This window comes from Podarcis filfolensis, assembly GCF_964270895.1.
Source record: "Podarcis filfolensis genome assembly, chromosome: 14".
NCBI lineage: Eukaryota > Metazoa > Chordata > Lepidosauria > Squamata > Lacertidae > Podarcis > Podarcis filfolensis.
This window is the reverse complement of record NC_139616.1, coordinates 29,989,429-30,014,597: the sequence shown is the minus strand read 5'-3', so window position 1 is coordinate 30,014,597 and position 25,169 is coordinate 29,989,429. Positions and strand designations below refer to the sequence as shown.

At 44.4% G+C, this 25,169-nt stretch overlaps 2 protein-coding genes across 6 annotated transcripts; one reads left to right on the top strand and one right to left on the bottom strand.

Annotated features, from left to right (window-relative positions):
- Positions 1–107: 107 nt before the first annotated feature.
- Positions 108–19,063, bottom strand: NOXO1 (NADPH oxidase organizer 1). Of its 4 annotated transcripts, none has more exons than XM_083584751.1 (10): positions 18,956–19,063; positions 18,637–18,686; positions 7,978–8,221; positions 7,326–7,406; positions 7,111–7,186; positions 6,551–6,731; positions 4,025–4,218; positions 3,525–3,629; positions 2,952–3,069; positions 108–2,303 (listed from the first exon to the last, which is right to left on the bottom strand). In XM_083584751.1, the coding sequence occupies exons 3-10, from the start codon at positions 8,065–8,067 to the stop codon at positions 1,622–1,624; spliced, it is 1,527 nt and encodes a 508-aa protein (XP_083440877.1). In that variant the 5' UTR covers positions 8,068–8,221; positions 18,637–18,686; positions 18,956–19,063; the 3' UTR covers positions 108–1,621. The 4 variants fall into 4 exon arrangements, with proteins under 4 accessions (XP_083440877.1, XP_083440876.1, XP_083440879.1 ...); XM_083584750.1 differs by having other exon boundaries at positions 18,794–19,001; XM_083584753.1 differs by lacking the exon at positions 7,978–8,221.
- Positions 17,373–25,169, top strand: GFER (growth factor, augmenter of liver regeneration). Of its 2 annotated transcripts, XM_083584771.1 has the most exons (4): positions 17,373–17,931; positions 19,009–19,313; positions 21,563–21,771; positions 22,451–25,169. In XM_083584771.1, exons 1-4 carry the CDS (start codon positions 17,685–17,687, stop codon positions 22,611–22,613), a joined length of 924 nt encoding a protein of 307 aa, XP_083440897.1. In that variant the 5' UTR covers positions 17,373–17,684; the 3' UTR covers positions 22,614–25,169. The 2 variants fall into 2 exon arrangements, with proteins under 2 accessions (XP_083440897.1, XP_083440898.1); XM_083584772.1 differs by lacking the exon at positions 19,009–19,313 and having other exon boundaries at positions 17,375–17,931.

The window sequence follows — 25,169 nt, the reverse complement described above, 5'->3', positions numbered from 1 at the left end:
ACTCCATTCTAGGCAGTGGCCCTGACCACCAGAGGCCATATCAGAAGACGGGAAAACAAGTGGGGATTGCCCAGTGGACAACATTATGGCTATAAAAGAGGCAGCCCAACTCTAGGTGGGGCGGTCTGGAGATTATGAGGTGTCTGTGAGGAGTTGAAGTTCAATTAGCTTCACAAAGAGCCTTAAGCAAAGGTGATAAACAGTGCTGTGGTGACTGTGCCCTTGGCTCTGTGAGGCAAACCGTGGGTCACAGTTGCCTTTCAGGCCATGGGCAGCAAAAAAAGAGGAGGTGCAAGAAGGGTTGTCAACAGCCCGGCCCACCACATAACACTTGCAGTGGAACAGATCCTCCAGCCAGTTCCATTTCAAGGTATCCAGTGGCTTGGTGTTCAGTGTTGTTCTGAGCCCCCGAGGTGGGGGGGTACAATAATTAAAGCACAATATTAAAAGCAGTTTAAAGCATCTTAAAATCTCAGAAATAAAGTGGGTCCTAAAAATATATGCCTCGTGAATCGAAAGGATATGAAAGGATTGGCTAATATTTTTTTATTTAAATGCACCCTATTACACCAAGTGCTTGAAACAACACAGCCAATTTAAATACTTAAAAATAATCACTTTTAATATTTTTAAATATTTACATATTTAGAAATGCATCTAAAGAGAATAACATACCAAGTGAATTTGAAAAAAAATCATACAGTACTTGTATGATAAATGTATTTACAGACTTCGTTCTGCAATCTATACATATTAACTCAAAAGGAAAGCCTACCACACCCTTCCCCAATCTACTGCCCCCCAGATGTTTTAAGAACACTCGGATCAGAGTTATATACCCAGCTCCATCCCATACATGCTTAAAAGATAACATTATATTAATGTGTAATATGAGCCCATTAAATTCAACTAGAGATCAAAAAACCATCAAGCACTCTGCTGCAAGTGCCTGCAGATAAAAGATGTTGAGATTGCTCAAGCAAGCAAGTCAAATTGCACACTACAGTGGAGAGGAATTTCAGTCATTGGTGGTTTGAGAAAACACAACTCCATTCAAATTAATCCATTGCCTTCTTAGCATTAACAATCACTATAAGGGTCACCCTAAGGCAGTGATGGATTACTCCCAACTCCCATTAACCCCAGACAGCATGTCCAAGAAATTCTGGGAGTTGTAGTCCAACATCTGGATGGCAACAGGTTCTCCAGCCCTAGTCCAAAGGCAAAGTATGGGGAACCACACATTTAATGGGGTGGTACTTTCAGCCCTACTTAAATCAGGCAGTCATTGGGTTTTTTTTATTTTGGAGGGGGACTATAACCCATCAGCCTCAGGAAGTATGGCTGATGTGAGAGCTATAGTTCTAAGCCTCTGGAGCACCCCAGGTTGGGGAAGGCTCCTGTATCAAGAGCTAAATGAGCCTGTTTATCCGTCAGAGAGGCCTGCAAGAGTCGCTTCCATTTTACCCACTCTCCAAGCATTAAGGCTCCGAGTTCTAAATGCACACATGTAGGGCTGCGTTTGTTGCCTTGCTCAGTACTGGCACTTCCCCCCCCCCCCACTTGTGTTTTGAACCATCTCCTGCTACCCCCCTTGTTTTGCACCCTCTATGTTGCCATTTCAATGGCAGGCTTGAGAGGATGCAGTGGGGCTGGCCCTGGCCAGAGCCCCTCGCAGGGCTCTTCTGGTGATGGTGGTGCACCTCTGGAGGATTTCATGGGCCTGAGGGCGTGGGGGTATCGTTGGATGACCAGAAGCGGGTTCAGAATCTGAGGAGCGAAGCAAAGTATCGGACGAGCCCAACGGTTGCTCCTCAAAGCCAGAGTCGCTTTGATGCTTGCTCTCCAGGGGCGGGGAGAGACAGCCATGACTCCTTGAGGAACAGAGGAGGGGGGTCTCTCTAGGGCTGCTGTTCCTCACCCTATTCACCTCAGGATTCTGGGGCCACTCATATCCCTGTCCACTCACGTTTCCTGAGCTGTCAGACAAGCAGTCCACCCCGCTTGCCAGCCCGGATGTGGTTACGGCCACAGACACACTCAGAGAGTGAGATCTCATTCTACTTGGGGGCGTGTTGTATTCTTGCATTTCCATCGTCATATTGGTTGAATGAACCTGGGCAGCACCCTCACAAGAGCCTCTCTGTTGGCTTGGGGAGCTCTTACTCAAGGGACTAGTAGCTTGAGATAGGTTTGGCATAGAGTAACACAGGCTGCTATTGACGAGAGTCAAGAATTTGCTGTGAGGGTTTCTGTATGGCTGGAGGAACATGGAAGGGACGTAGCCTGTAATCCCATTATACCTGAAAGACCAAAAATGCAAAAACGTCACTTTAAAAGCAAAATAAGTTCCAGGATGACAAAAATGGGTTGGTTTGTTTTTTCATTTTCATTTTTTGCAGGTGGGGGGTGGGGTAGGGAATGTTGCTGTGCAGCCTGGAACAGCAGGCTACCTCTCACAGGGCTGAACCTTTCATTCTACTGTTGTTAGTTTATTTTGTATGGCACAGATGATATCTGTGGCAAGCATCTCCAAGCTTTTGGTTACTAAGAGGCATCCCTGATGGTGGCGCCATCTTCCATGTGATGGCCCTTCAGATATTTGAAGATGGCTGTCACATCACTTCTCAGTCTTCTCCTGTCTTGTTTTAAATGTATGGGGTTGGGTGGGGAGGGATTACTTGCTTTTAATTAGTGTAAAATGCATTGTGATGGTGATTGGAAGGCAGTTAATAAATCAGTGATAATGATGATAATAATAAGCCAACAATGTTTGGTGCCCATCAGCAGTTTAGCTGCTGAGTTCTGTACCAGCTGCAGCTTCCAAACCAACCTCAAGGGTAGCTCCGTACAGAGTGCATTACAGTAAGCAAACTTTGCAGTTACCAATGCTTGGCCACTAGCAGACAAGTTATCCTGATCCACGAACAGCCCCAGCCCCACTGGCTTACCAAACAAGCCACCATCCATCATCTGATTTCTCCAGCACTTCCACCACAACCCCAATCTTCACAGACAGTTCATCTGACTTCTTGGCCTCATAAGCCTGTGTGACATAATACAGCATCCCTGAAAGAAAAGAGGAGGAACTGTTTCCAGCTCTCTACTTGTTTTCTTAAACAATACACCACATGAGCAAGGAAGAACAAAGGCAAGTAGGCAACTTCCCAAACCAATATGTAAACCGAAGCACAGCTGTCCTCCATATTGCTTTTCTGGATCTTGCAGTGCAGTTCTTCAACCCAAAAAATGTGTATAAAGAGCCATACATTGGGGGATTTGCTTCCAGATGTTTGGACTGTCTCTCTCTCCCATTAGCCCCAGCCAGCATAGCTCTGTGAAGCTGGGGCTGATGCGAGAGTTGTAGCCCAGAGCAGCTGGAAGGCACCAGGTTGATGGAGGCTGGCATAGACAACCCTGAGGCAGAGGTGACAAATGACCTGACTCAGCACCTAAGGCACCTGCCTGATGTTCCCCTCTATGAGAAAGCATCAGAGTCACTTGAGAGACTTGTCCAGACTCACCTGTCTCCTCGGTCTCCTCAGTGGCAGCTGCCTCCTCCGTCTCCTCTAGGTACGGGGCTGGGAACCAGGCAATTTGTTTCCAGTAGTTTTCCACCAGCCACCATCCTGCAGAAAATAATGACTATGAAAGGAAACTGAGGCCATCTGCAAGTTTCCCCCAGTGTGTCTTTTTTAAAGACAGAAGCTGATGTGTGGGGTCAACTGCACTCCTTAATCCCATGGGGATGATGGGAGATGTAGTCAGCAACATCTGATGGTTCACAGGTTTCCCACCTCTGTCAATAATCCTTACAACAACCTTAAAAACTAGATGATGATGATGATGATGATGATGATGATTATTTTATTTTATAATTTCTACCCCACCCATCTGGTTGGGTTTCCCCAGCCACTCTGAGTGGCTTTCAACAGAACATTAAAAACAGAATAAAACTTCAAACATTAAAAACTTCCCTAAACAGGGCTGCCTATGCATACAGAACTGGAGTAAAGAAGCATACCTGTCTTGTCTTTCATGAGGACTTCAAGTATTTCCCCCTTGGTGGCTCTGAAGAGCCTGCTGCTTGTGTCTTTGGTCTCATAGGCTTCAAGGCACCTGTAACTCTGGGAGATGACTGGCTGTGTGATGGTCGTGCTGGGTGGCAAAGGTGTCTCTTTCTTCCCTGGGCCCATTTCAGAAGGCAAAATCACAATGCTGCAAAAGTGGAAGGAATGATTTGTCTGCTGTGATTCCTGCACTGCAGTGGGTTGGACTAGATGACCCTTGTAGGACATCCCTTCCAACTCCATTCCTAGGATTCTATGTCCCTTTTTGAACTGGAATAAATTCCAAAGAAATTACAGCAGATCGGGAAAACTTGTCTTCTCACTGAGCTTGGTCTCCAGTCAAATTTCATCCCTGGTGACACCATTTATTACTTCTAATGCAATTAATTTATTAACTCCCTTCAGAATCAGTGTCTCTGGGTGTTTTACACATAAGATAATTTAAAACAGTTTAAAACAACAACAGCAAAAACAACAAATACATTTGAAACAGGACTGAAATCCTAACAAGTGAAAACACACGGTGAAGACTCATTTACCTAGCTGGGAAAGTCTGTTGGAACAAAAATGCCTCAGCTGTTTCTGGGAAGTGTAGACAGTGGCTGTCTGTCGTATTTCAACACAAATGTTACTCCACAGAACAGAGGCAGCTGCATGAAAGCCCTGCTCCGAGTCGCTCTCCAGAGTGGGCTTCTGAGATCTTTGGAACTTGCAGGAGAAACTCTCCCCGCAAACTTTGCCTAGTAAATATTACTTGGTGCCTTTCAAGGCTGGAATCCTGGAAAACATCTCATCAGAAAAGCAGCAGACTGCAATATAGGGAGCAACGACTCAGACCCATGGTCCATCTGTCACTGACTGGCAGAAGCTGTTATAGGTTTCAGGCAAGGGCTTTTCCCCAACCCTACCTAGAAATGTCATTGAGAATCAAACCTGGGATCTTCTGCATGCACAATAAAAATAAATAAATAATCCACCACTCAGGGCACTTCCCTGTATATAAAAGCATGCAAAGAAAGTAGGAAAGCATATAAACAAAATAGTGTGTTGCTGATGACGGCAACGTCACAGGTTTGATTCCATTATGGAACACCTGCATATTCCTGCAATGTAGGGGGTTGAACCTTGGGGTACCTTTGAACTCTATGATTCTATGAAAATGTGGCCTATCAATAGCAATGGCTCATTGATATGTCACTGCTTAGAATTAAGACAAATGCTTAAAACTCTCATAACCATAAAGAAAACTCTGGTGCTATGTTGGCTGCAGGCCAGTGAGGTATTTGTCATTTAGGAATCTTTGAAGTATCTCGATCAATTAATCTGACAGATCAGTTCTATAAAAACCCACATGCACAATGATCCCTAGCGGTTTCCTTCAACGTGGCATTTTGCTGCAATTATTATTTCAACCTACTCTGAAATGTGCCCGTCTCTGCAGTAGTTCATGTCATTTTCCATTTTGAAAATATACAAAAGTTAATTTGTCAGTTTCAGCTACCAAAAGAAGGAAAGGGGGTGGGGGAAAGCTTTCAGGAGCCAATCTGTAATGGCAACTCTTACATCTGTCAGAATTTGTTTGCAAACGACAGTCAGCAGATCACGAAGGCAGCTCTGAGGGTCATAACTAAAAGGTTTTTATTTCTGCTCAATCCATTTACCACCCTTTCTCCTCACCCTTGCCACAACCACACTCCCATGTGTGCAACCCTGAGAATTAAAACCGGTACAATGAATACAGCTAAATTCAGACACAGAATCACTTCCAACATTTGGGAAGCTTCGTTGTATTTTGGCATAATATTGGAAGTGGCAAGCCACTGGCCTGCTAGGGGCTCGCAAGCCAAGGTTGGAAACCACATGTGAAGTGGGTTTGCAAACAGCAGTTTGACTTAGCTTTAGGGTTGGTCTGAACAGACAAGCCACAGTGATGGGCGTTGCTTTGTTCTAGACCACACACACAGGAGTGCCGTGAAGGTGAGAGATGAAAGTTGGCAAGCAGCTCTGACCCATGAATTGACTGTTGTCACAGAAGGCTGGTCACCAGGCCAAGGAGTGACAGAGCCCTACCAGAATTTTTATAGGTTTTGGGGGTCATTCTGGAATGATACAGATCCCTTCCAAACCTATGATCCTGTATGTGAAGTGAAAATCTATACGCGAAAACTTGCAGAGCCAGCCAAACCAGTTCCTTTTTTAAGTTCAGGGCCTTAGCTGGCCAGTTAACTGTGACCATTATCATATTCAAAGAGGTTGCCCTGCTGCCTGAGTTTGCTTTTCCCTCTCCTCCCTCCCCATCCCTTTTCCTTTTCTGTTGTGTCATTTAGATTGTAAACCTGAGGGCAAGTTCCATATTATAATTAATTGTTGCAACCCCCCTCAAAAACCCCCACCTTTAGATATATAAAATGCACACAGAGACGCTAGTCCTTCTAAATACATAGATATATATAGTTTCATTTCTTAAAAAATGACGGTACCTGTTCTCTGGAAAAGAAGGGTCCATATCTCGGCTTTGTGCTTCAAAAAAATGGACGACATCCTCTCCCTGGGAGATCCTGGCTTTTGTCTTCAGGAGCTCCTGACAGTAAATCTCCAGCAACATCAGACTCTCCCGGCACCTGCTCAACTTCTGGTTCTTCTTCAGCATCACATTTACATCTTGGAGGGGACCCAACAGAAGGGGGAAAGCCATCAAGGGATGCTGTGGTGGCTCTTGGCAGCACCTCCTCTCCCATCCCCCATCCTTTATACTCAGGGCTGTCTTAAGCATATGCAGCGCCGGGGTGCCTCGGGTTAAGTACTTAATTCGTTCCGGAGGTCCTTTCTTAACCCGAAACTGTTCTTAACCTGAAGCACCACTTTAGCTAATGGGGCCTCCGACTGCCGCCACACAATTTCTGTTTTCATCCTGAAGCAAAGTTCTTAACCCAAGGTACTATTTCTCGGTTAGTGGAGTCTGTAACCTGAAGCGTATGTAGCCTGAGGTACCACCGTAAAATTAAAATCTGATGAAAGGCCTCCCTTCTTCCCCTTTTACCTCGAAACCTGGGGATGGTCCGGTCAGACTTCTTCAAGAGACCACTTTCAATAGGGAACTTTTTCTTCAAGTCTTTCTAAGCAAAGGGCGAAACAAGAAGGGAAAATGAGTACTATCATGCTTCTCAACAGAGGAGAAATCATTGTGCACAAGCATGGGAAACTGGCCTCCCCAGTTTCAAATCTTACTCCCTTTACGTTCAAAAGAAAACTTACATGGAGTTTCTTAAATTCCTCAAACTCCCGGTAGATGAGAATGTTGTTTTGATCTGACCAGGAGACAAGAAGCATCCATACCTGGGGAGGGAAATAGAGCAGATGGTTCCTACAGGCCCTGAGTGTCTCCCAGCCAGCTCTTATTCAGTGCTACAGCTACACTACATTCTGGAAACCAAGACTTATGAGGAAGAGATGAGGGAGCTGGGAATGTTTAGCCCGGAGAAGAGAAGATTGAGAGGTAATATGACATCCTTCTTCAAATATCAGAAGGATTGTCTCACAGATTGCTTGTTTCCTGCCGCTGCAGAGGGTAATATTCAGAACCAATGGGTTCAAATTACAAGAAAGGAGATTCTGACTAAACATTAGGGAGAACTTTCTGGTGGCAGCAACCACGCGACAGTGGAACGGACTACCACAAAAGGTGGTGGATTCACCATTGGAGGTTTTTAAGTGGAGGTTGGATGGCCATCTGTCAGGGAATTAGCTGTGATTCCTGCATTGGAGGGGATTAGACTAGATAAACATGAAGAATTCAGATGAACTCCATATATAAAAACAAATTAAAATCTGTTCCACACCTAAAAATATTTTCAGACCCAACACACATGCATTTACTGTGGGAGTAGCAGAGGGGCAACTGAAATACCTTTTGTTTTCTATGCTTCAGCAAGCCCACTGCTTTCACCTCCACGGGAAACCTGCCGCTGCTCATCTCCCCCAGAGGACGATGCTCCATTTGTCTTGCAAGATCTATTTGAAGCACCTCCTTCCTGCAGGCCAGGTATTTAGGAGCACCCAGGGAGGAGGGGCCAGCTTTTCCCAGCTGGCTCTAAAACTCAGGTTTCCTCCTCCGCCCAGAAGTTGCAAAGTCTGGCAACCCTGGAGAGATTCTATAGGGAAAGGAGGCAGGTATAGAGCCCAGTCCCCCTACAAGGCCATCTCTCAGGAGATCAACCTTGTTTGTTGCTCCCCCAATACATTTTGGGACCCTTGGCACATTCAAAAGGGTGGTGTAGAGTGTCAGGAGCAGGGAGACACAGGCTCACATCTCATAGGAAGCTGCCTTATATTTATGAGTCAGACTCTTGATCCATCTTGCTAAGTATTGTCTTCACTGACTGGCAGCAGCTCTCCAGGGTTTCAGGCAGGGGGCATTCCCAGCCCTAGCTGAAGATTCTGAAGGTGGAACCTTGGACTTTTTGCATACAAAAGAGATGCTCTCCCACTGAGTCACAACCCTTTTATCCACACCCCGACAACACAGCACTTTCCCCCTAGTTGCTGTCCCAGAAAGCTCATTCCACATTAAAGGGAGAAGTTTTACTGCACTGGCTATAGCAAGCTGAAAAGGTTACTTCTTTGGGGTTCATTTTTGCGTTTTTTTTTGTACCATCCCTTGCTCCCTTTGTGGCAGCTTCCGAGACTGAATTACTCTGCAAAGTTAACGGTCAATCTTAACTAGGTTAAAAACCCAGTTTTACTTAAAAATAAACAGATAAACTAGAAGAAAGAGTTTTCTTAAAGCATCATATATAATACTAAGATATATCACAGGCAGAAATGTCTGTAAGGAACAAATGCACAAGTTGGCCCTAGTGCTTCTGCTGATGAGGACTGCCAGCTTACTAAAAATCATGTTGCCCTTTAATTGTGACATCATCCGTTGCACCTTGTAGGCAAATGCCCTTGACCAGCTTTTGATCCAAAACCTGCCCCCCCACCCCCAGCCTTCCATATTGGGAAATAGAGACACACAAGGATAATGGAGGAGGAGGGAGCAGAATTTGTTCCACCAATCCAAACTCAAGAAAGAAGCATCCTAAATACCCCCCCACTTCATTCATATGGACCAAGCCAGCTGACTCCCAATGCTCTGAACCTCTAATCTCTGGGAGTTGTTTTATCATGAGTAGGAATTTTAGAGAATTCTGATAAAAACAAAATTGGAAACAGAGACTGCTGCAGCTTGTGTGTTCATCTGTGGTCAGGAAAGGAAATCCATCAGGTGAATGCAATAAATACTCATTCACAACTTTGTTATTTGCTTAAGTCTGCAAATGATACATAGTGGCTTTTTTCTATATCAGTTTGACATTTCCTTCACATTGCATTGAAATGAATTTAAGTTACATTAATTTTGTAAATAGTTACATAGCGGACAGAGAGACAAATAATGTACAGTAGTCCAAAACATTATTGCAATGATGATGATTTCGGTGTGATTTGTGCATTGCAGGGGGTTGGACTAGATGACCCTTGGGGTCCCTTCCAACTCTGCAATTCTATGCTTCTATTGCATTTATATGTCACATTTTCTCAAAGGGTGGTTTCCCCCATCCTCATTTAATCTGCACAACAACCCTATGGAGTAGGTTAGGCTGAGAAATGTGGAGGGTGCCAGGTTGAAGGATGGTGTTCAAATCACAGTGAATTTTGCACTGTGGTTGGTGGTGATGGTTCACAAGGTCTTGTTCAATGGTTTTAGAGTGTACCCACTCCCCCTTTTTTTATGCCCATGGCAGCCATTTTGTGCTGGCAGCCATGGCACTTTGATCAAGACACCTGTTTTTTTAAACAACAAAAGCACTGCCCCATTATTCAGCTATTTGCTCCTCCCCTCCCAAATTTGCATTCCTTTCTTTTTCTCCTCTCTCTCACCAATGAATCCATTGCGCAACGTACCCTTGTCACATTTCTGACTTTAACAAGGAAACACTGAAATTAAAGAAATTCCCCCAAAGAAACAGATAGGTACGGCAGTATTTGCAAAGTCAATATAAGGTAAAGATAAAGATAATTTATTACAGTCGGAGACCAGCTTATAAAACACACTTGGGGGTATAGTCACAGAAGTAAAACAGACAATTAAAACAATGTACAACAGTAAATTTAAAAACAATGTACAACAATAAACTATCCCAGGGAGTTGACTCAGAGCCACCCATGGAATCGAGTTTGGGGATTTTCATGCAGGACTATTTTGAGTTGGGCGATGGTCTGCGCCTACAGATCTGTACACAGAATCTGGCGACCATCCAGGTCATCTTCTGATTTTTGCCTAACAGGAAAAGGTCAAATTTTTGCTTTTGCGGGAGGTCGGCGAGCTTCACCAGTAGGGGATCAATGATCTTACTACGTGCCTCTTCATAAAAGGGACATCTAAAGAACAAGTGTTCTGGGCTTCCTATCTCTCCCAATGGACAGGTGCAAAGTCTCTGAGCGTACGGGACTTTTCTAAAGGCTCCATCCAGGACCGGCGAGGGAAGAGCCAAGCTTCTGGCGAGTGTAAAGGCCCTTCTTGCATTTCTAGATACGAGATATGCTGCCGGTGCGGCTATATCTCTCTCTCGATTTCTCCGATTTTATAGTCGGGCACCTTGCGCAGTCCTGTTGTCTCTCGGTGTCTAATATTTTTTGCCTGACTGTAGCTTTTGCCTGGCCCAAGCCCAGACTTAGAAGGGCTTGAGGGGCAAAACCCAGCTTCTGGAGGGTGTTCAGGACTGCAAAGTCAATATGATTTCCTTGAGATGGCCAGAAGACAATGTTGATAGACAAGTGCTGTTAATTATTAAGGGGGTGAAGTATATTGTTGCAACAAATTGGGGTGGGGTGAGGGACTGATAAACAGACAGAGCATCAGGAAGTGGTACAAACGGTGAGCAAAAGTTTGAAGAATTATTGACTGGGCAAAGAGAGCAAGTTAGCCACAGTGGGATCTGCTCACGAAATAGGTCCATCTGGCAAGGGTAAAATGCTGACTTGGCTCCACCAACGCTCTGCTTTTAAGGGTTCTTGTGGGGCCAGGCCAGCTCCAGGATCTGACGGTCCTCTCAGGCAGTGGAGCCATCAGGCCAGGAATCTGGGTCAAATGTCCATGGGCCCCACTTGGTACAATGACCAGGAGCCCCCCCCCAAGTTAACAAGACTGGTGTACCACATTTTAAAGTAAGGGAAGGGGTACACACTTCCATCAAAACAGGGAAAGCCCCCATAAGCCAGTGTGGTTAGAGTGCTGGACCAACATCTGGGAGACCAGGGTTCAAATCCCAGCTTGGCCATGAAGCTACCAGATGACCTTGGGCCAGTTCCTGCCTCTCAACCTAACCTACCTCGCAGGGTTGTTGTGATGAAGAAATAGAGAACCATATAAGTCACCTTGAGCTCCTTGGAGGAAAGGCGGAATATAAATGAAATAAATAATAAAAATAAGCCATTTGTTCCAAAGTCTAAGGCTGTGTACACACCATATGTATAAATCACATTCCCCTTCCCACCTCAAAGAATCCTGGGAACTGTGGTTTACAATTGATGAATACTGGGAATACTACAGTTCCCAGTATTAATTGGCAGAGAATGTGCTTAAAAACCATGGTGTGCATGCACCTGCTCTCAGGCAAGGCATCCTAAAGGGCCACCTTAAGGGTTGCAAACCCAGGAATTCTCTGGTGCTCTATCAATATTGAGAAATAATCCATTATACTTTATATGACAACACAGGCTTCTCCTACTCCTGAAGGAAGGATCCAAACCAATGGATTCAAATTACAATAAAGGCGATTGTGAATGACTCCCTCATAAATTCTCCCTCTACAATTCTGTGATTCTATGATCCCCATGAACATGAATATACGTAGTGAGAAGTACACAGACATAGGTCACATTTGCACCATACATTTAGGGCACAATTAATGTACATTTCAAGCACACAGCTTCTTTCTCTGCCCCTCCAAATCCTGGGGACTGTAGTTTGTTAAGGTTGCTTGGAATTGTAGCTCTGTGAGGGGGTACACTACAGTTCCCAAAAATTCCTGGGAAGAGTTATCTGGGAATATGATTGATAAATGTCTTTGGGAATTGTAGCTCCTTGAGGGAAATAAGGGTCTCCTAGCATCTCTCAGCACCCTTAACAACCCACACCTCCCAGCGTTCTTTGGGGGAAGCGATATTAAAGCTATTTTAGCATACCATGCTAAAGTGGTATCATAGCACTTTAAAGGCATGGTGTGAATGTGACCATCATTGAATGGGAAGTCTTGTGCAACAATGGGCTTTGATGTAATCCAGTGGGTCTCTTCTAATATTCTTAGATCTTTCCTGAATCAAAAAATATCCCATCCCAGACCTCAAGTAGCCTTTAGGATTTACTGGAAGCTGATGGAGAAGAGAAATGATCCCTTGAGGAAGTTGGTATGCACTCTAAAAAGAAAGGATTGCAGAAACATCCATGGTAAAAAGTCCTGCTTAATATAGGCCAAAGATTGCAAATACTTACAGCAACCTGGAGAGTCAATTTGCATGTTCTGATTTCCTCATATGTGAAAACAAAGCAAAAGTAAAAATGTTCTACTTGTCTGCCACAATTTATTATCTTATTTCCTTGGGAAAACACCTTTTTGACTCAGAAACCCAACCTAAACATTTGCTAGCTATTTGCTGTCCTGGTCATTTAGGGGAATGGGAGAACATCAGTGTCTGAAAACCTTCCTAGATAGCTTAGAGAGGTTGTCAGGGCAGTTCCATCATCGGCTTGCTACATGTGCCATGTTTCTGGAAGTCAAAGCAGAAATTCAGCATGAGGTCCAGGCCTGGAGCCTCTGCCCTGTTGCTGATGGGCATTTCCAAAGCCGTTGTAGCAGCCCAAGTGTGACTTTTTGAGTTTCTGGTCCATGGTCTCTCTAGATTCAGAGGTGCTAATACAGCTTCCTGCCAAGGGTGCAAGAGATGGGAGCGAGCACCAATATGGCTCCATGCCAAGAACACATGGGGGTCTAGTTACGCCTCTGCCCTAAGATAGTTGGATAGAAGAATGCTAAACAGTAACTGCTTTTACATGTTTTTAATTATAATTGTTTTTTAACTGTTTTAACTGTTTTAGAATGGCTTGGCTTGGCTTGGCTTTTAAACTGTGCATCTGCCATTCTCAGCTCCTTTGGAAGAAAGAGTTGCATATAAATTCAATTATTATTATTATTATTAATAAATTAGCCTATGAAAAGTTGATGCACACCAATGTCTTTTTTTGTGGGTGATGCATTTCCTCTTTATTTGGAAAAGTAACACCCACCCACACCCAAAGTCACATTCAGTGAGGCTCTAACATGTCAACTTTGTTCTTCTGCTCGGCTTCTGGAGGAAAAATAAAGAAACCCCGCACTTGCCAAAACTTCTTAGAACCAGGAAGCAAAGGCTCAGCACCATTTACAAGGCTCAGATGAGAGACCATGTGCATGATCCCCACCCTAAAAGCAGATCAGCCTTATGGTAACTCTGGACTTTACAGGGCCCTTGGAAATTCACATCCTTCCTGTAAAAAATAATAATAAAAGTTGATACATTTCTACTGTGTCCAGTGCAAATATCAGCAGCACCTGCAAATTAAGTGTGTACACACACAAAAGTAGGCAAAGTGTTACGAGGTAGCAGTTGGATGTAGAAGAAAATAAATATGAACAGAAAACATGGATCTAAAATTTGGAGATTCCTGAATTTGCTCTTCCATTGCTAGCACCACAGCCAGCCAACCCAAGTTGCGTATCTGGCAGCAGAATGCAAGTGGCAGCGCTTCACCCACCTGTTCCACTGCTTCCACCTGGGCAGAGAAGCCAAGCAAGCAGCAACACTTTAAGGAAAACACTGCCTCCTGCCAAGTTCAGCAAGTACTGGGGCACAGCAGCACCAGATGTGGAACGCAGCGGTTGGGGCCAGAAGGCGGCAATGACCTTTTTGCCTCAGGTGGCTAAACTGCATGGGTCACCCCTGCCTAGCACCCAGATACAACCAACATATGCAGCTAACAAAGCAATCCTAGTGTGCTTTATTGAGTCAATTTGCATAGCTCAGTGGCAGAGCATCAAGGCAATTCAGAACTTTTCAGAACTTCTGCAGAGTTTTGCCCGTGCACCATAAAGCATGGAAATTGCAATTGTAGGTACTCAGACCTACCACCTGCATCAGGTAAGCAGTAAGCAATTCCACAGCAGCCTTTCCTAGCTGGAATGCTCCAGATGTTTTGGATGTGTTAGACTAGGACCTGCGAAAGCAGGGTTCAAATCCCAACTCAGCCATGAAGTCCACTGGGTGACCTTGAGCCACTTCCTCTCTTTCTCTCAGCCCAACACAGAGGAACACATGAAACCGGTCCATTCAGTTCAGTATTGTCTACACCACTGGTCTTGAGCTGGTGGGTTGGAACCCACTAACATGCTGCAGCCCGATCCAAGGTGGGTGGCAACAAGAGCGCTACCACCCTGCAAATATATGGGAAAAGGTTAAGAAATGGGTCCCCAAATGCATGTATGATTAAAAGGAGGTCCTGGGCCTTCAAAGGTTGAAGATACCTGGTTTGCGCTGATTGGCAGCAGCCCTCCAAGATTTCAGGGGTCACACCCTGAAAATAGGTCACACCCTATTACACCAAGTGCCATATATACATATTAACTCAAAAGGAAAGCCTACCACACCCTTCCCCAATCTACTGCCCACCAGATGTTTTAAGAACACTAAGAGTCCTGTTGGATCAGAGTTATATACCCAGATCCATCCCATACATGCTTAAAAGATGTTGTTGTTTAGTCGTGTCCGACTCTTCGTGACCCCATGGACCAGAGCACGCCAGGCACTCCTGTCTTCCACTGCCTCCCGCAGTTTGGTGAAACTCATGCTGGTAGCTTTGAGAACACTGTCCAACCATCCTGTCCTCTGTCGTCCCCTTCTCCTTTCCCAACATCAGGGTCTTTTCCAGGGAGTCTTCTCTTCTCATGAGGTGGCCAAAGTATTGGAGCCTCAGCTTCATGATCTGTCCTTCTAGTGAGCACTCAGGGCTGATTTCCTTAAGAATGGATAGGTATGATCTTCTTGCAGTCCATGGGACTCTCAAGAGTCTCCTCCAGCACCATAATTCAAAATCATCAATTCTTCAGCGTTCAGCCTTCTTTATGGTCCAGCTCTCACTTCCACACATCACTACTGGGAAAACCATAGCTTTAACTATACGGACCTTTGTTGGCAAGGTGATGTCTCTGCTTTTTAGGATGCTGTCTAGGTTTAGGATGCTGTCTAACTTAAAAGATAACATTATATTAATGTGTAAGATGAGCCCATTAAATTCAACTAAACAATTAGCAACCAAAAGAAACTTTATGAGGATCAGGAAGAGATCAAAAAACCATCTAGCACTCTGCCACAAGTGGGGGGTCTTGCTCAATATAGGCCAAAGATTGCAAATACTTACAGCAACCTGGAGAGTCAATTTGCATGTTTTGATTTCCTCATATGTGAAAACAAAGCAAAAGTAAAAATGTTCTACTTGTCTGCCACAATTTATTATCTTATTTCCTTGGGAAAACACCTTTTTGACTCAGAAACCCAACCTAAACATTTGCTAGCTATTTGCTGTCCTGGTCATTTAGGGGAATGGGAGAACATCAGTGTCTAAAAACCTTCCTAGATAGCTTAGATAGGTTGTCAGGGCAGTTCCATCATCGGCTTGCTACATGTGCCATGTTTCTGGAAGTCAAAGCAGAAATTCAGCATGAGGTCCAGGCCTGGAGCCTCTGCCCTGTTGCTGATGGGCAGTTCCAAAGCCGTTGCAGCAGCTCAAGTGTGACTTTTTGAGTTTCTGGTCCATGGTCTCTCTAGATTCAGAGGTGCTAATACAGCTTCCTGCCAAGGGTGCAAGAGATGGGAGCGAGCACCAATATGGCTCCATGCCAAGAACACACAGGAGCCTAGTTACGCCTCTGCCCAAAGATAGTTGGATAGAAGAATGTTAAGCTGTAACTGCTTTTACATGTTTTTAATTATAATTGTTTTTTAACTGTTTTAACTGTTTTAGAATGGCTTGGCTTGGCTTGGCTTGGCTTTTAAACTGTGCATCTGCCATTCTCAGCTCCTTTGGAAGAAAGAGTTGCATATAAATTCAATTATTTTTATTATTATTATTAATAAATTAGCATATGAAAAGTTGATGCACATCAATGTTTTTTTTTTGTGGGTGATGCATTTCCTCTTTATTTGGAAAAGTAACACCCACCCACACCCAAAGTCACATTCAGTGAGGCTCTAACATGTCAACTTTGTTCTTCTGCTCGGCTTCTGGAGGAAAAAAAAAATCAAAGAAACCCCCGCACTTGCCAAAACATCTTAGAACCAGGAAGCAAAGGCTCAGCACCATTTACAAGGCTCAGATGAGAGACCATGTGCATGATCCCCACCCTAGCTGGAATGCTCCAGATGTTTTAGATGTGTTAGACTAGGATCTGCGAAAGCAGGGTTCAAATCCCAAACTCAGCCATGAAGTCCACTGGGTGACCTTGGGCCAGTTCCTCTCTTTCTCTCAGCCCAACACAGAGTAACACATGAAACCGGTCCATTCAGTTCAGTATTGTCTACACCACTGGTCTTCAGCTGGTGGGTTGGCACCCAGTAACATGCTGCAGCCTGATCTAAGGCGGGTTGCAACAAGAGCGCTAACACCCTGCAAATATATGGGAAAAGATTAAGAAATGGGTCCCCAAATGCATGTATGATTAAAAGGAGGTCCTGGGTCTTCAAAGGCTGAAGATACCTGGTTCGCGCTGATTGGCAGCAGCCCTCCAAGATTTCAGGCAGGATCTCTCCCAGTCCCACCAGGAGATGCTGGGGACTGAACCTGATGCCTTCTGCATGCTAAGCAGTTGTTCTACCACTGAGCTATGGCCCTAGCTCACAATACTGCTGTCAGGATAAAAGGGAGAAGGTGGAGGCTGAAGTGTGTATGCTCTGTGGAGGAAAGGTGGGATAGAAGTATAAGGAATAAAGTATGTCAACTAGCCTATAAGTGAATAAACTACAGTATATTTTTAACTTACTCTCCTAATAATTTGTATATAAATTATAAAAGTGGTATATAAATTTTGTTTAAAAAAGAGGAAATGTTCAGACTTTCAAACAGTATGTTATGCCTGAGCCTTCATTGCTGAAACTCCCAACAGCATTGTCATGCTCACAAACACCTGATGAAGGGACCATTGTGACATAACCTATTCAAGTAGAGATAAGGGGCAACAGGCTGTCAACAGTGGCAGTAGTTGCGAGCTTCCCAGCTATTAAAAAGCCACATAGAGTCTTTTCATACTGCCTGAGGAATTAATCCCTTATTTAACGTTCATAATTGCTGGATTGATTTAACAGGACTGGAGCTAACATTTGCTTGGATTTGGCACCATTGATAGGCAACTGCCTGCTGCGTCCTCCGCTTTGAAGGCACCCTGGTCTTTGAGCCTCCAGCACCTTCTTCGGCATGTCCAACCCATCTAGGAGGCGTTTGATGCTGGTGTTCTACTGGGTCAGGAAGAAGCCCCTGACAGAGAAGCCATGCCCTACCATCTCGGCCAAACCTTCTGCATCTGCACCAGCTTGCAACACTCCTCACATTTCACCCTACTTCACGAGGAGCAAGACACAACCTCCTCCGCTCAGGAGGTCCAGCAGGCGCAAGGTGCTTCGACTGCCGAATCTCACCGACCCCATGTTTTTAAGATCTGCCATTGGCAGCATTGGCCGGAAGAGAGCCCGCAGGCGTGGCAAGCAAAAGAAGACTCCAGCAGAAACAGGAAAAGGGGTGAGGGCTAGGCTAGAGGCAAGAAGGCTCCAAAGCTATTCGTGGGGTGGGATTGCTTTGGAAGATGCCTTCTCACGATCTCTTCCCTTGAGCCATGTAAGGACATAAGAAGTGCCTGCTGGATGAGGCCACATTGGCCTGTCTAGTCCAGCATCCTGTTCTCACAATGGCCAACCAGAGGCCTGTGGAAACAAGAGCATTCTGTATTCCCTTCCTGCATCTTCCAGCAACTACTATTCACAAATGTTACTGCTGCTGACTGTGGAGGTAGAGCATTGCAGTTTGTAAAGGGTGCTGCAAATTGTAGCTATGCGGTAGAAGGGTAATCTACAGTTCCCAGAATTCTTACAGGGGAGAAGCGACAATGCTTTTAATTTATGGTGTGTACACAGCCTCAAATTAGCTACACCAGCTCTGAGCAAAGATTATAATGCATATTGTTGTTTTTGTTGTACTTTTATAAATATTATAAAACCCATTCCTGCAAGCCATGTAGTCTGGAATAAACTCAGTCACCCCTCCCATCATTAATTGTAGTCATAGGAGTTCATACATGCAGATGGAGCTTATTAATTTTAATAGAGCTACTCCAGAATAAAGAAAACTGTAGCTTATGGCATTACACTAAATGCTAATTAGGCTTGATATTTGATAATTATATAGTCATAAAGTAAACAAGAGTTAGAAAATAATTTCTGGTGTTACCATTGTTCTAGCTGATGGCACTGCAAGGCTCAGCAGATTGTAGAGGATGTCTAGATAAAATGGAACGGGAGAGACATAAAAAGCAAAAAATTGTAAATTGTATTATTTATTTTCTAACATTGTATTTTTAAAAAAACAAAAAATATATTCACCACACCTTAATTTCCATCTATTATTATTATTCGTCTGTTAATTAGGCTGCGTTATTATTATTATGAATAATTGAAACCTCCTCCCTTATTTTTCATCTACTGTTATTACTGCAGTCTGTTCATAAGAATAATATTATTCTTAATACGAATATTAGTGTTATTAATACTGAGGTCTTCTTCCTCGGCTGCAAAAATAACAACAGCGCCCCTCCCGTCCTAGGAAGCGGCCTACAGGAGTTGCCATTGACAACCACTCTCAGCCTCCTTTTTTCCCCCCCTCGAAGGGGCGGGCCCCTTCTGGCCCAGCATGCTTTGCGCGCACCCAACATGGCGGCGCCCAGCCCCAGCACGTCCGGACCGGCGCCTGCTTTCCCTTTCCCCTTCTCCGCCTCGACGGCCGGGGCTGAAAAACCCGCGGAGGGGCAGCCTCTGCCGGCCGCCGAGCCGAAGAAGAAGAAGCCGCCCTGTCGGGCCTGCACGGACTTCAGGAGTTGGATACGGGATCAGAGGAAGCAGTCGGACCTGGTGAGGGCTGGCAGTGGGGCTTCGGAAGGCCGCAGGGAGGGAGGGCGGGAGGAGGGAGCCGTGGCCCTTGGGAGCCCCGCGAGGACGCAAGGCGGGAGCGGGCGGAGCTGGGCGAGTTCACTTGGGGAGGGGGCGAGAGCAGGCGGTCCCTCGCTTGCCTTGGGACTAAGGGGAGTGGAGGGTGAGGGAGAAGCTCGATGCCGCGATCTTATTTAATTATTACATGTATAGGCATTGCTTCTTTTTTCTAAAAAAAAAAGTTTAGGGGTCCTCTCATTTTCACCCAAGAAAATCACCATTTTATAGTTCGAATCGGGGGGAAATAAATACAGTAAATGGACAAAAGTACAAAGATTTACAAAATGTTTAGGGGCATGTGTACCCCTGCGTTCCCCCAGAAAAAAGCACTGTGTGTATCCCACCTTTCCCTAAGAAGTGCAAGGTGGTGTACATGGCTCTCTGTCTCCCCATTTCATCCTCGCAACAACTGTAAAGGTTAGGCTGAGAGACCGTGACTAGCCTAAGATCACCCACTGAGCTTCGTAGTGAGTGGGGATTTGAACCCTGGTCTGCCACATCTTAGTCTAACACTGTAACCGCTACACAACTTGCACAACTCCTTAACAACTATCTCAAGGTGAGACACACAAAAGGTAATTAAAATTTCCAAACCAACAGATACATTTAGCACAAGACCAAAACCCTAGCAAGTGGGCACTTGCAGTAAAGACCCATTGATCCAGCTGGGAAAAGCCTGTTGGAACAAAAACTACTTCAGTTGTTTCTGGAAACTGCAGGTGGCTCATGGGGCATTATGGGATGTAAGGAGAGGGGTGTCACAGGTTTGAAATTGCCCTTGGGACATGGAGAGAGTGTTGTAAAAAGTATATATATGACCCGTCTTTTCCCAATCATTGTGGAATGAATCATGTGGGGCAGAGATATTCTCCTTCCTTGTTGAATTTATAGAGACATGAGAAGCTGCCTTAAGTATAACTATAAACTGCCTTGAGTATAACTATAAACTGCCTTGAGCATTAAAAATGTTATGTATGACTGCTGAAAGTAAATACCGGTAACTAAAAGATTTCTGATTCAGTTCCAAGAGTTTAACTCTCTGAGGTATATCCAACTAAGTTCTAAGTTCAGATAAGACCCACTGGAATTAAAGAACCTAAGTTAGGCATGCCCATTAATTTCTCTATCTAGGTTTTTTACAGGGTCCAGTGGGACCATGGGTTGATCTTCCTTGTTCAAAGACCTGTTCCCAGAAGCTATTTAAACCTGTGGAGCTCTCTTCAGGCCTCTAGGAAGTAGTGGCTATTCAATGCCTTTCTGCCCTGAGGATACAGTGGCTCTGTCTCTGGGTTCAAAATTAGCAGGGCACCAGGCATATTTTGCACCTAAAGATACTCCATTTGCAAGTACCTCAAAAAATCTAGGTTCCATTTTTTGCGCCTGGCTGACACTCAAGGTTTACTGAAATGTATGTGCTTTGAAGCCTCAAAGTATATGTTAAGAATAGATAATATGTTAAGGAATTTCACAGTAGAGTGTTTTGAAAACTGAAGTACGGTACCAAAATTTTTATTGTAAACACCAAATTAAACATGTATTAACAATGTCTGCTAAAAATGTGATATTAACAACATGTCACATGCGAATTGCATATTAGTTCATGCTTATCAAAATAATAAAAAAGTGTTGCTGATACCCCACCCCCCAGTGGGGCCTAGACATTCTGTTTTGGTGCCCACAACCCAAGTCCCAGAAGCCATTTGGCTCTTAGCTTTTCTATCCTAGTTTCTAAAACTGCTCTGTCTCTGGAGTCCCATAAAACTTTGTGGTGGGAGATTCCTGCCATTGTAGTCCTGCTTATTGGTGCTCTGGCTCAGCTTGGGAGAGATTCTTGGGGGGTATACGGAAGATTTGGGCATATCTTCTGTAGTTTTACTAATTACAGCTGAAAACTATGCATACAAATATTGGTGAGGTGTTCTGTCTGTGCTGACATCACAGCACAGACTGCTGTGCTGACATCACAGTGTGACTTGGCACAGTATGCTTTGCCCAACCTGGTTTAATCCCAAAACTGACAGAGGACAGTTTGCATATGCAGTGGAAGGGGAAACGAGCAGGGCCTTTGACACAGCTGTGACTTACAAATCTGCTTTAGAGTCACAGTGTGCAGGACTGTTCTGTGTTTTCTCTGGCTTGTTGCTGATGAGTACATGTTTTTTCCAATCTAGGAAACAGGAGCCACAGAGAAGGAGTTACCTCCTGATTGCCCTTTAGATAGAGAACAACTGGGGAGAAATTCGTGGTCGTTTCTTCACACAATGGCAGCGTTTTACCCGGATCGGCCCACTAAAACTGAGCAGAAAGACATGGTTCAGTTCATCAACTTGTTTTCCAAGTTTTTCCCTTGTGACGAATGTGCAGAGGACCTGAGAAGCAGGTGAGTGAATCAGCCAAATAGGTCCCATGCCTCACCTGCAAGAAGTGGCATTTAGCGTCACAATGGTATTTCTGTTAACCGCAATACTAGGTCACTAAGCACCCACCTTGAGGCTTGCTCTTGTTTCTGTATAAGGTCCAAGTGATGAGCCATCTTAAATCACTGGCAATTTTGCCTGTAATTTTCAAGCCTGCTCTCTTGAGAGTGTGATGCCATTCCCACACTTCCCAGGAATTTATTTGGGGTGAGAATATAATCCAATTTCACACCTGTTCTAACACTCTCTTAACTTCCCAGCCCAGGAATCTTGGTATGAGGTGGATTGTAGTAGAGGCTGGTCCATCAGGGAAGAGAGGAACAGCCCTGCTAACCTCAGTCTGCCCTCTGCCAATCTCCACCTGCCTACCTCCATACTTACAACCAGTCTGGGAAGTGGCACTGCTTGCCATCTTCTTCCTGCTCCTTAGTTTCAGTGTTGCCCCTTGCAAAACGTCATAGAGAGGAGGATGGGGACAGAACCAGAAGGAGTTGGCTGTAACTGTTATAGGTTCTGGCTTCACTTACTGTTGGGCTCCTTGACTTGCACCCCACCAGTCCTTAGGGGGCACCAGCCACTTCTGGTGAATGGGAAGTTCAACAAAATGCCATTGGACTCTGTTTGATTTTCCCTCATACACAGATTACGAAGAAACCAACCTGATGCCAGCAACCGCCGTAATTTGACGCAGTGGTTCTGCCGGCTTCACAACGAGGTCAATAAGAAGCTGGGGAAGCCCGAATTTGACTGTTCCCTTATAGATGAGCGCTGGCGAGATGGCTGGAAGGACGGGTCCTGCGATTAGATATCCTAGCAAATACAAGATTGCTTCACTTTGATTAAAAGAAGCTAGAAAGAACTATGAAATCAAGCCTTGTTTGGACTTTTGCTGAAGTGTACAATTGATCTTTGGTATTGAGGTTGTGGTGATACAGGAGGAGGAGGAGTTGCAGGTGTTAGAATAGATGTCCTGCCTGATTGTTTCTGATTCTGGAAAAAGTAACAAGAAGGTCCTGAAGTAAGCTAGTCTTATGGGAATTTTCTACCTGCTGGTTGTCTTTTCCAGACCACATACTTACTAGCAAGTGCTGCCTTAAATTTTTTTTATCAGTACTTTCTTAATGGTAGGGAAAAACATTTCTCCAGCCACTGAACTACTAGGCTGGGGGAAAAAGTTTTAGAACTTTTTTTTGCCACCCCCAGTTCTGCAATCTGCCTTCATTTTTTTTGTCTCTGTGATCAGATTTTACATTGTGTCTTTTTTCTTCCCTTATCCTTGTAATCTGGAATGGTTTAAAAATTATTTTAAAGAGAGTACCATTTAACCACTGTGGAGCTGCAGGGCTCTCTTCGTTCAAGGGATACTAAAACCAGCCTTTCCCAACTTGGTGCCCTTCAGCTGTTTAGGACTACAACTTCCAGTGACCTCAGCACAGCCATGCTGACTGGTGCCAGTGGGAATTGTAGTGCAAAACAGCTGAAGGGCACCAGGTTGGGGAAGGCTGCCTTATGTTTTCCACAGGTTAATTAAGGTACAAAGAAATTTACAGAGTTGTAGAATCCCAGTAACTTTGCTGAAGTCCTAAAGCAGGGAAAATAATTTCTGAGTGCAAGTCTAGGTCTCACATTTCAGCTTTGTCGACAGATATTGTTCTTTGATTTCTATCTGTCTGGCTAGAGGTTAATATAAATGAAAGGAATGATTTAAGCACAGGGAAATTAGGATTATATATGTCAAATATTAAAATATAACTTGTGAGAGGTGGGGTTCATGAAGGTCATATTAGCCCCACAGCACTGGGAAGAGTCACTGAGCTTCCTTTTTCAAGGAAGGTTTTATTAACTCATCAGAACTTTGTGTGCAGGAAGTCAGGCGTTCTGTGAAATTATAATAAGAAATAGTTGTGCACTGAGCATATGAAGGTAGAGATGGACCATTACGTCTTGTAGGAATCCTTGTGTGAACAGCCTGTTGCCCGCATTGGTAGTGGGTTGAAGACCTGGCAGTGAGTATTTGAAGAGACCATTGGTCCTTGCAAACACTTTACATGGGTGGCGTTACTGCTCTTGCGCTGCAGAAAGTCCTGAGCTGTGAATTGTACTGCATCTTGATTTAGGGTAGATTTTAACTTATTACTCACAAGTGAAATTGAGATAACTTGCACTTAAGCAACAATTATGTGAAGCTGTTGGCCTGATTTAGATGTAACCGTGGTTTGTTTACATATACAAGCTGGGTCAAGCCATGAGCTTGCATGTTCCACCTCCTCTTCTTCCTTCAAGCACAACAGGAAGATGTTTGAGCCTTCCATTTTCTCATTTTGTCCAAATATGGGAAAGTTGTTTGAAGAAACCATGGTTCAGTGTGCCTGGTTTGTTAACTATGAAATAATAGTTTTTATATGATGGTTTGTTACTTGTGGTTCTAGATACGTACACTTGCCTCCTCATACATCATGAGCAACTTTAATAGCCATGTATATAGAAACATCTATGAGTGAGTTTCATCACTGGAAACAAACAGGTAGCTCTTGGGCACCTTATTAACAAAACCTGCCTTCATATGACTGCATATGCCCTGCCCCAGTAATCTAAATGTCCAAGCCATTTTATATGAAAAGAGTCTAGTAATACCTTGCTCTACATATAGGTTGCCTTGTTTGTACTAGATTTCCTGGTCTCCTGCTTTCAGGCTAACATCACAATATAGATCAAAAGACTTCTGGGCTTCAGCATCCTTCAGCAATCTGGTTCCCTCCTGGTGTTTTGCACTTACAACTCCCATCAGTTCTGAGACTGATGGGAGTTGTAGTCCAAAATGGCTGTGCTGGCTGGGGCTGATGGGAGTTGTCAAAAACACCAGGAAGGCACCAGGTTTATGATGGCTGGGCAAAGGGATGCAAGGCTCTGGCCTGGAGATGGGGCCTGTGCTTTGAAACGCTCTTAAGAAGCCAGTGAAATGGCAGTCCCTAAGCTGCCAGTGTTTCACCTTCATCCACTGCGAGCCAAACTAGAATCCTGCAATTTATAGCAGGTGGACCAGGGAGAATGACCTGTGAGGTTAATAGGCTCCAGCGTGGCTTGGTGCATTTTAAAGCACTTTCACGGTACCTAGGCAAGAAGGTGGCAATCCCATGTGGTGGCTGTATGGCTAAAGGTTTCGTTGACGGAAAAGTGATGTTTTGTATCTTGACTGAAAAGTTGAGCTGCTCTGTATAATTTATTTTGAGGCATTTCTGTTTATCGGTAAAGAATGTCAATTATCTAAATGCACTTGATGAAGGCAGTTGGTAAAATGTATCTCAAAAATGTATTTATTTCCTGGCTGGTGACCAAACAATAAAGTTAAGTATTTCCTTTA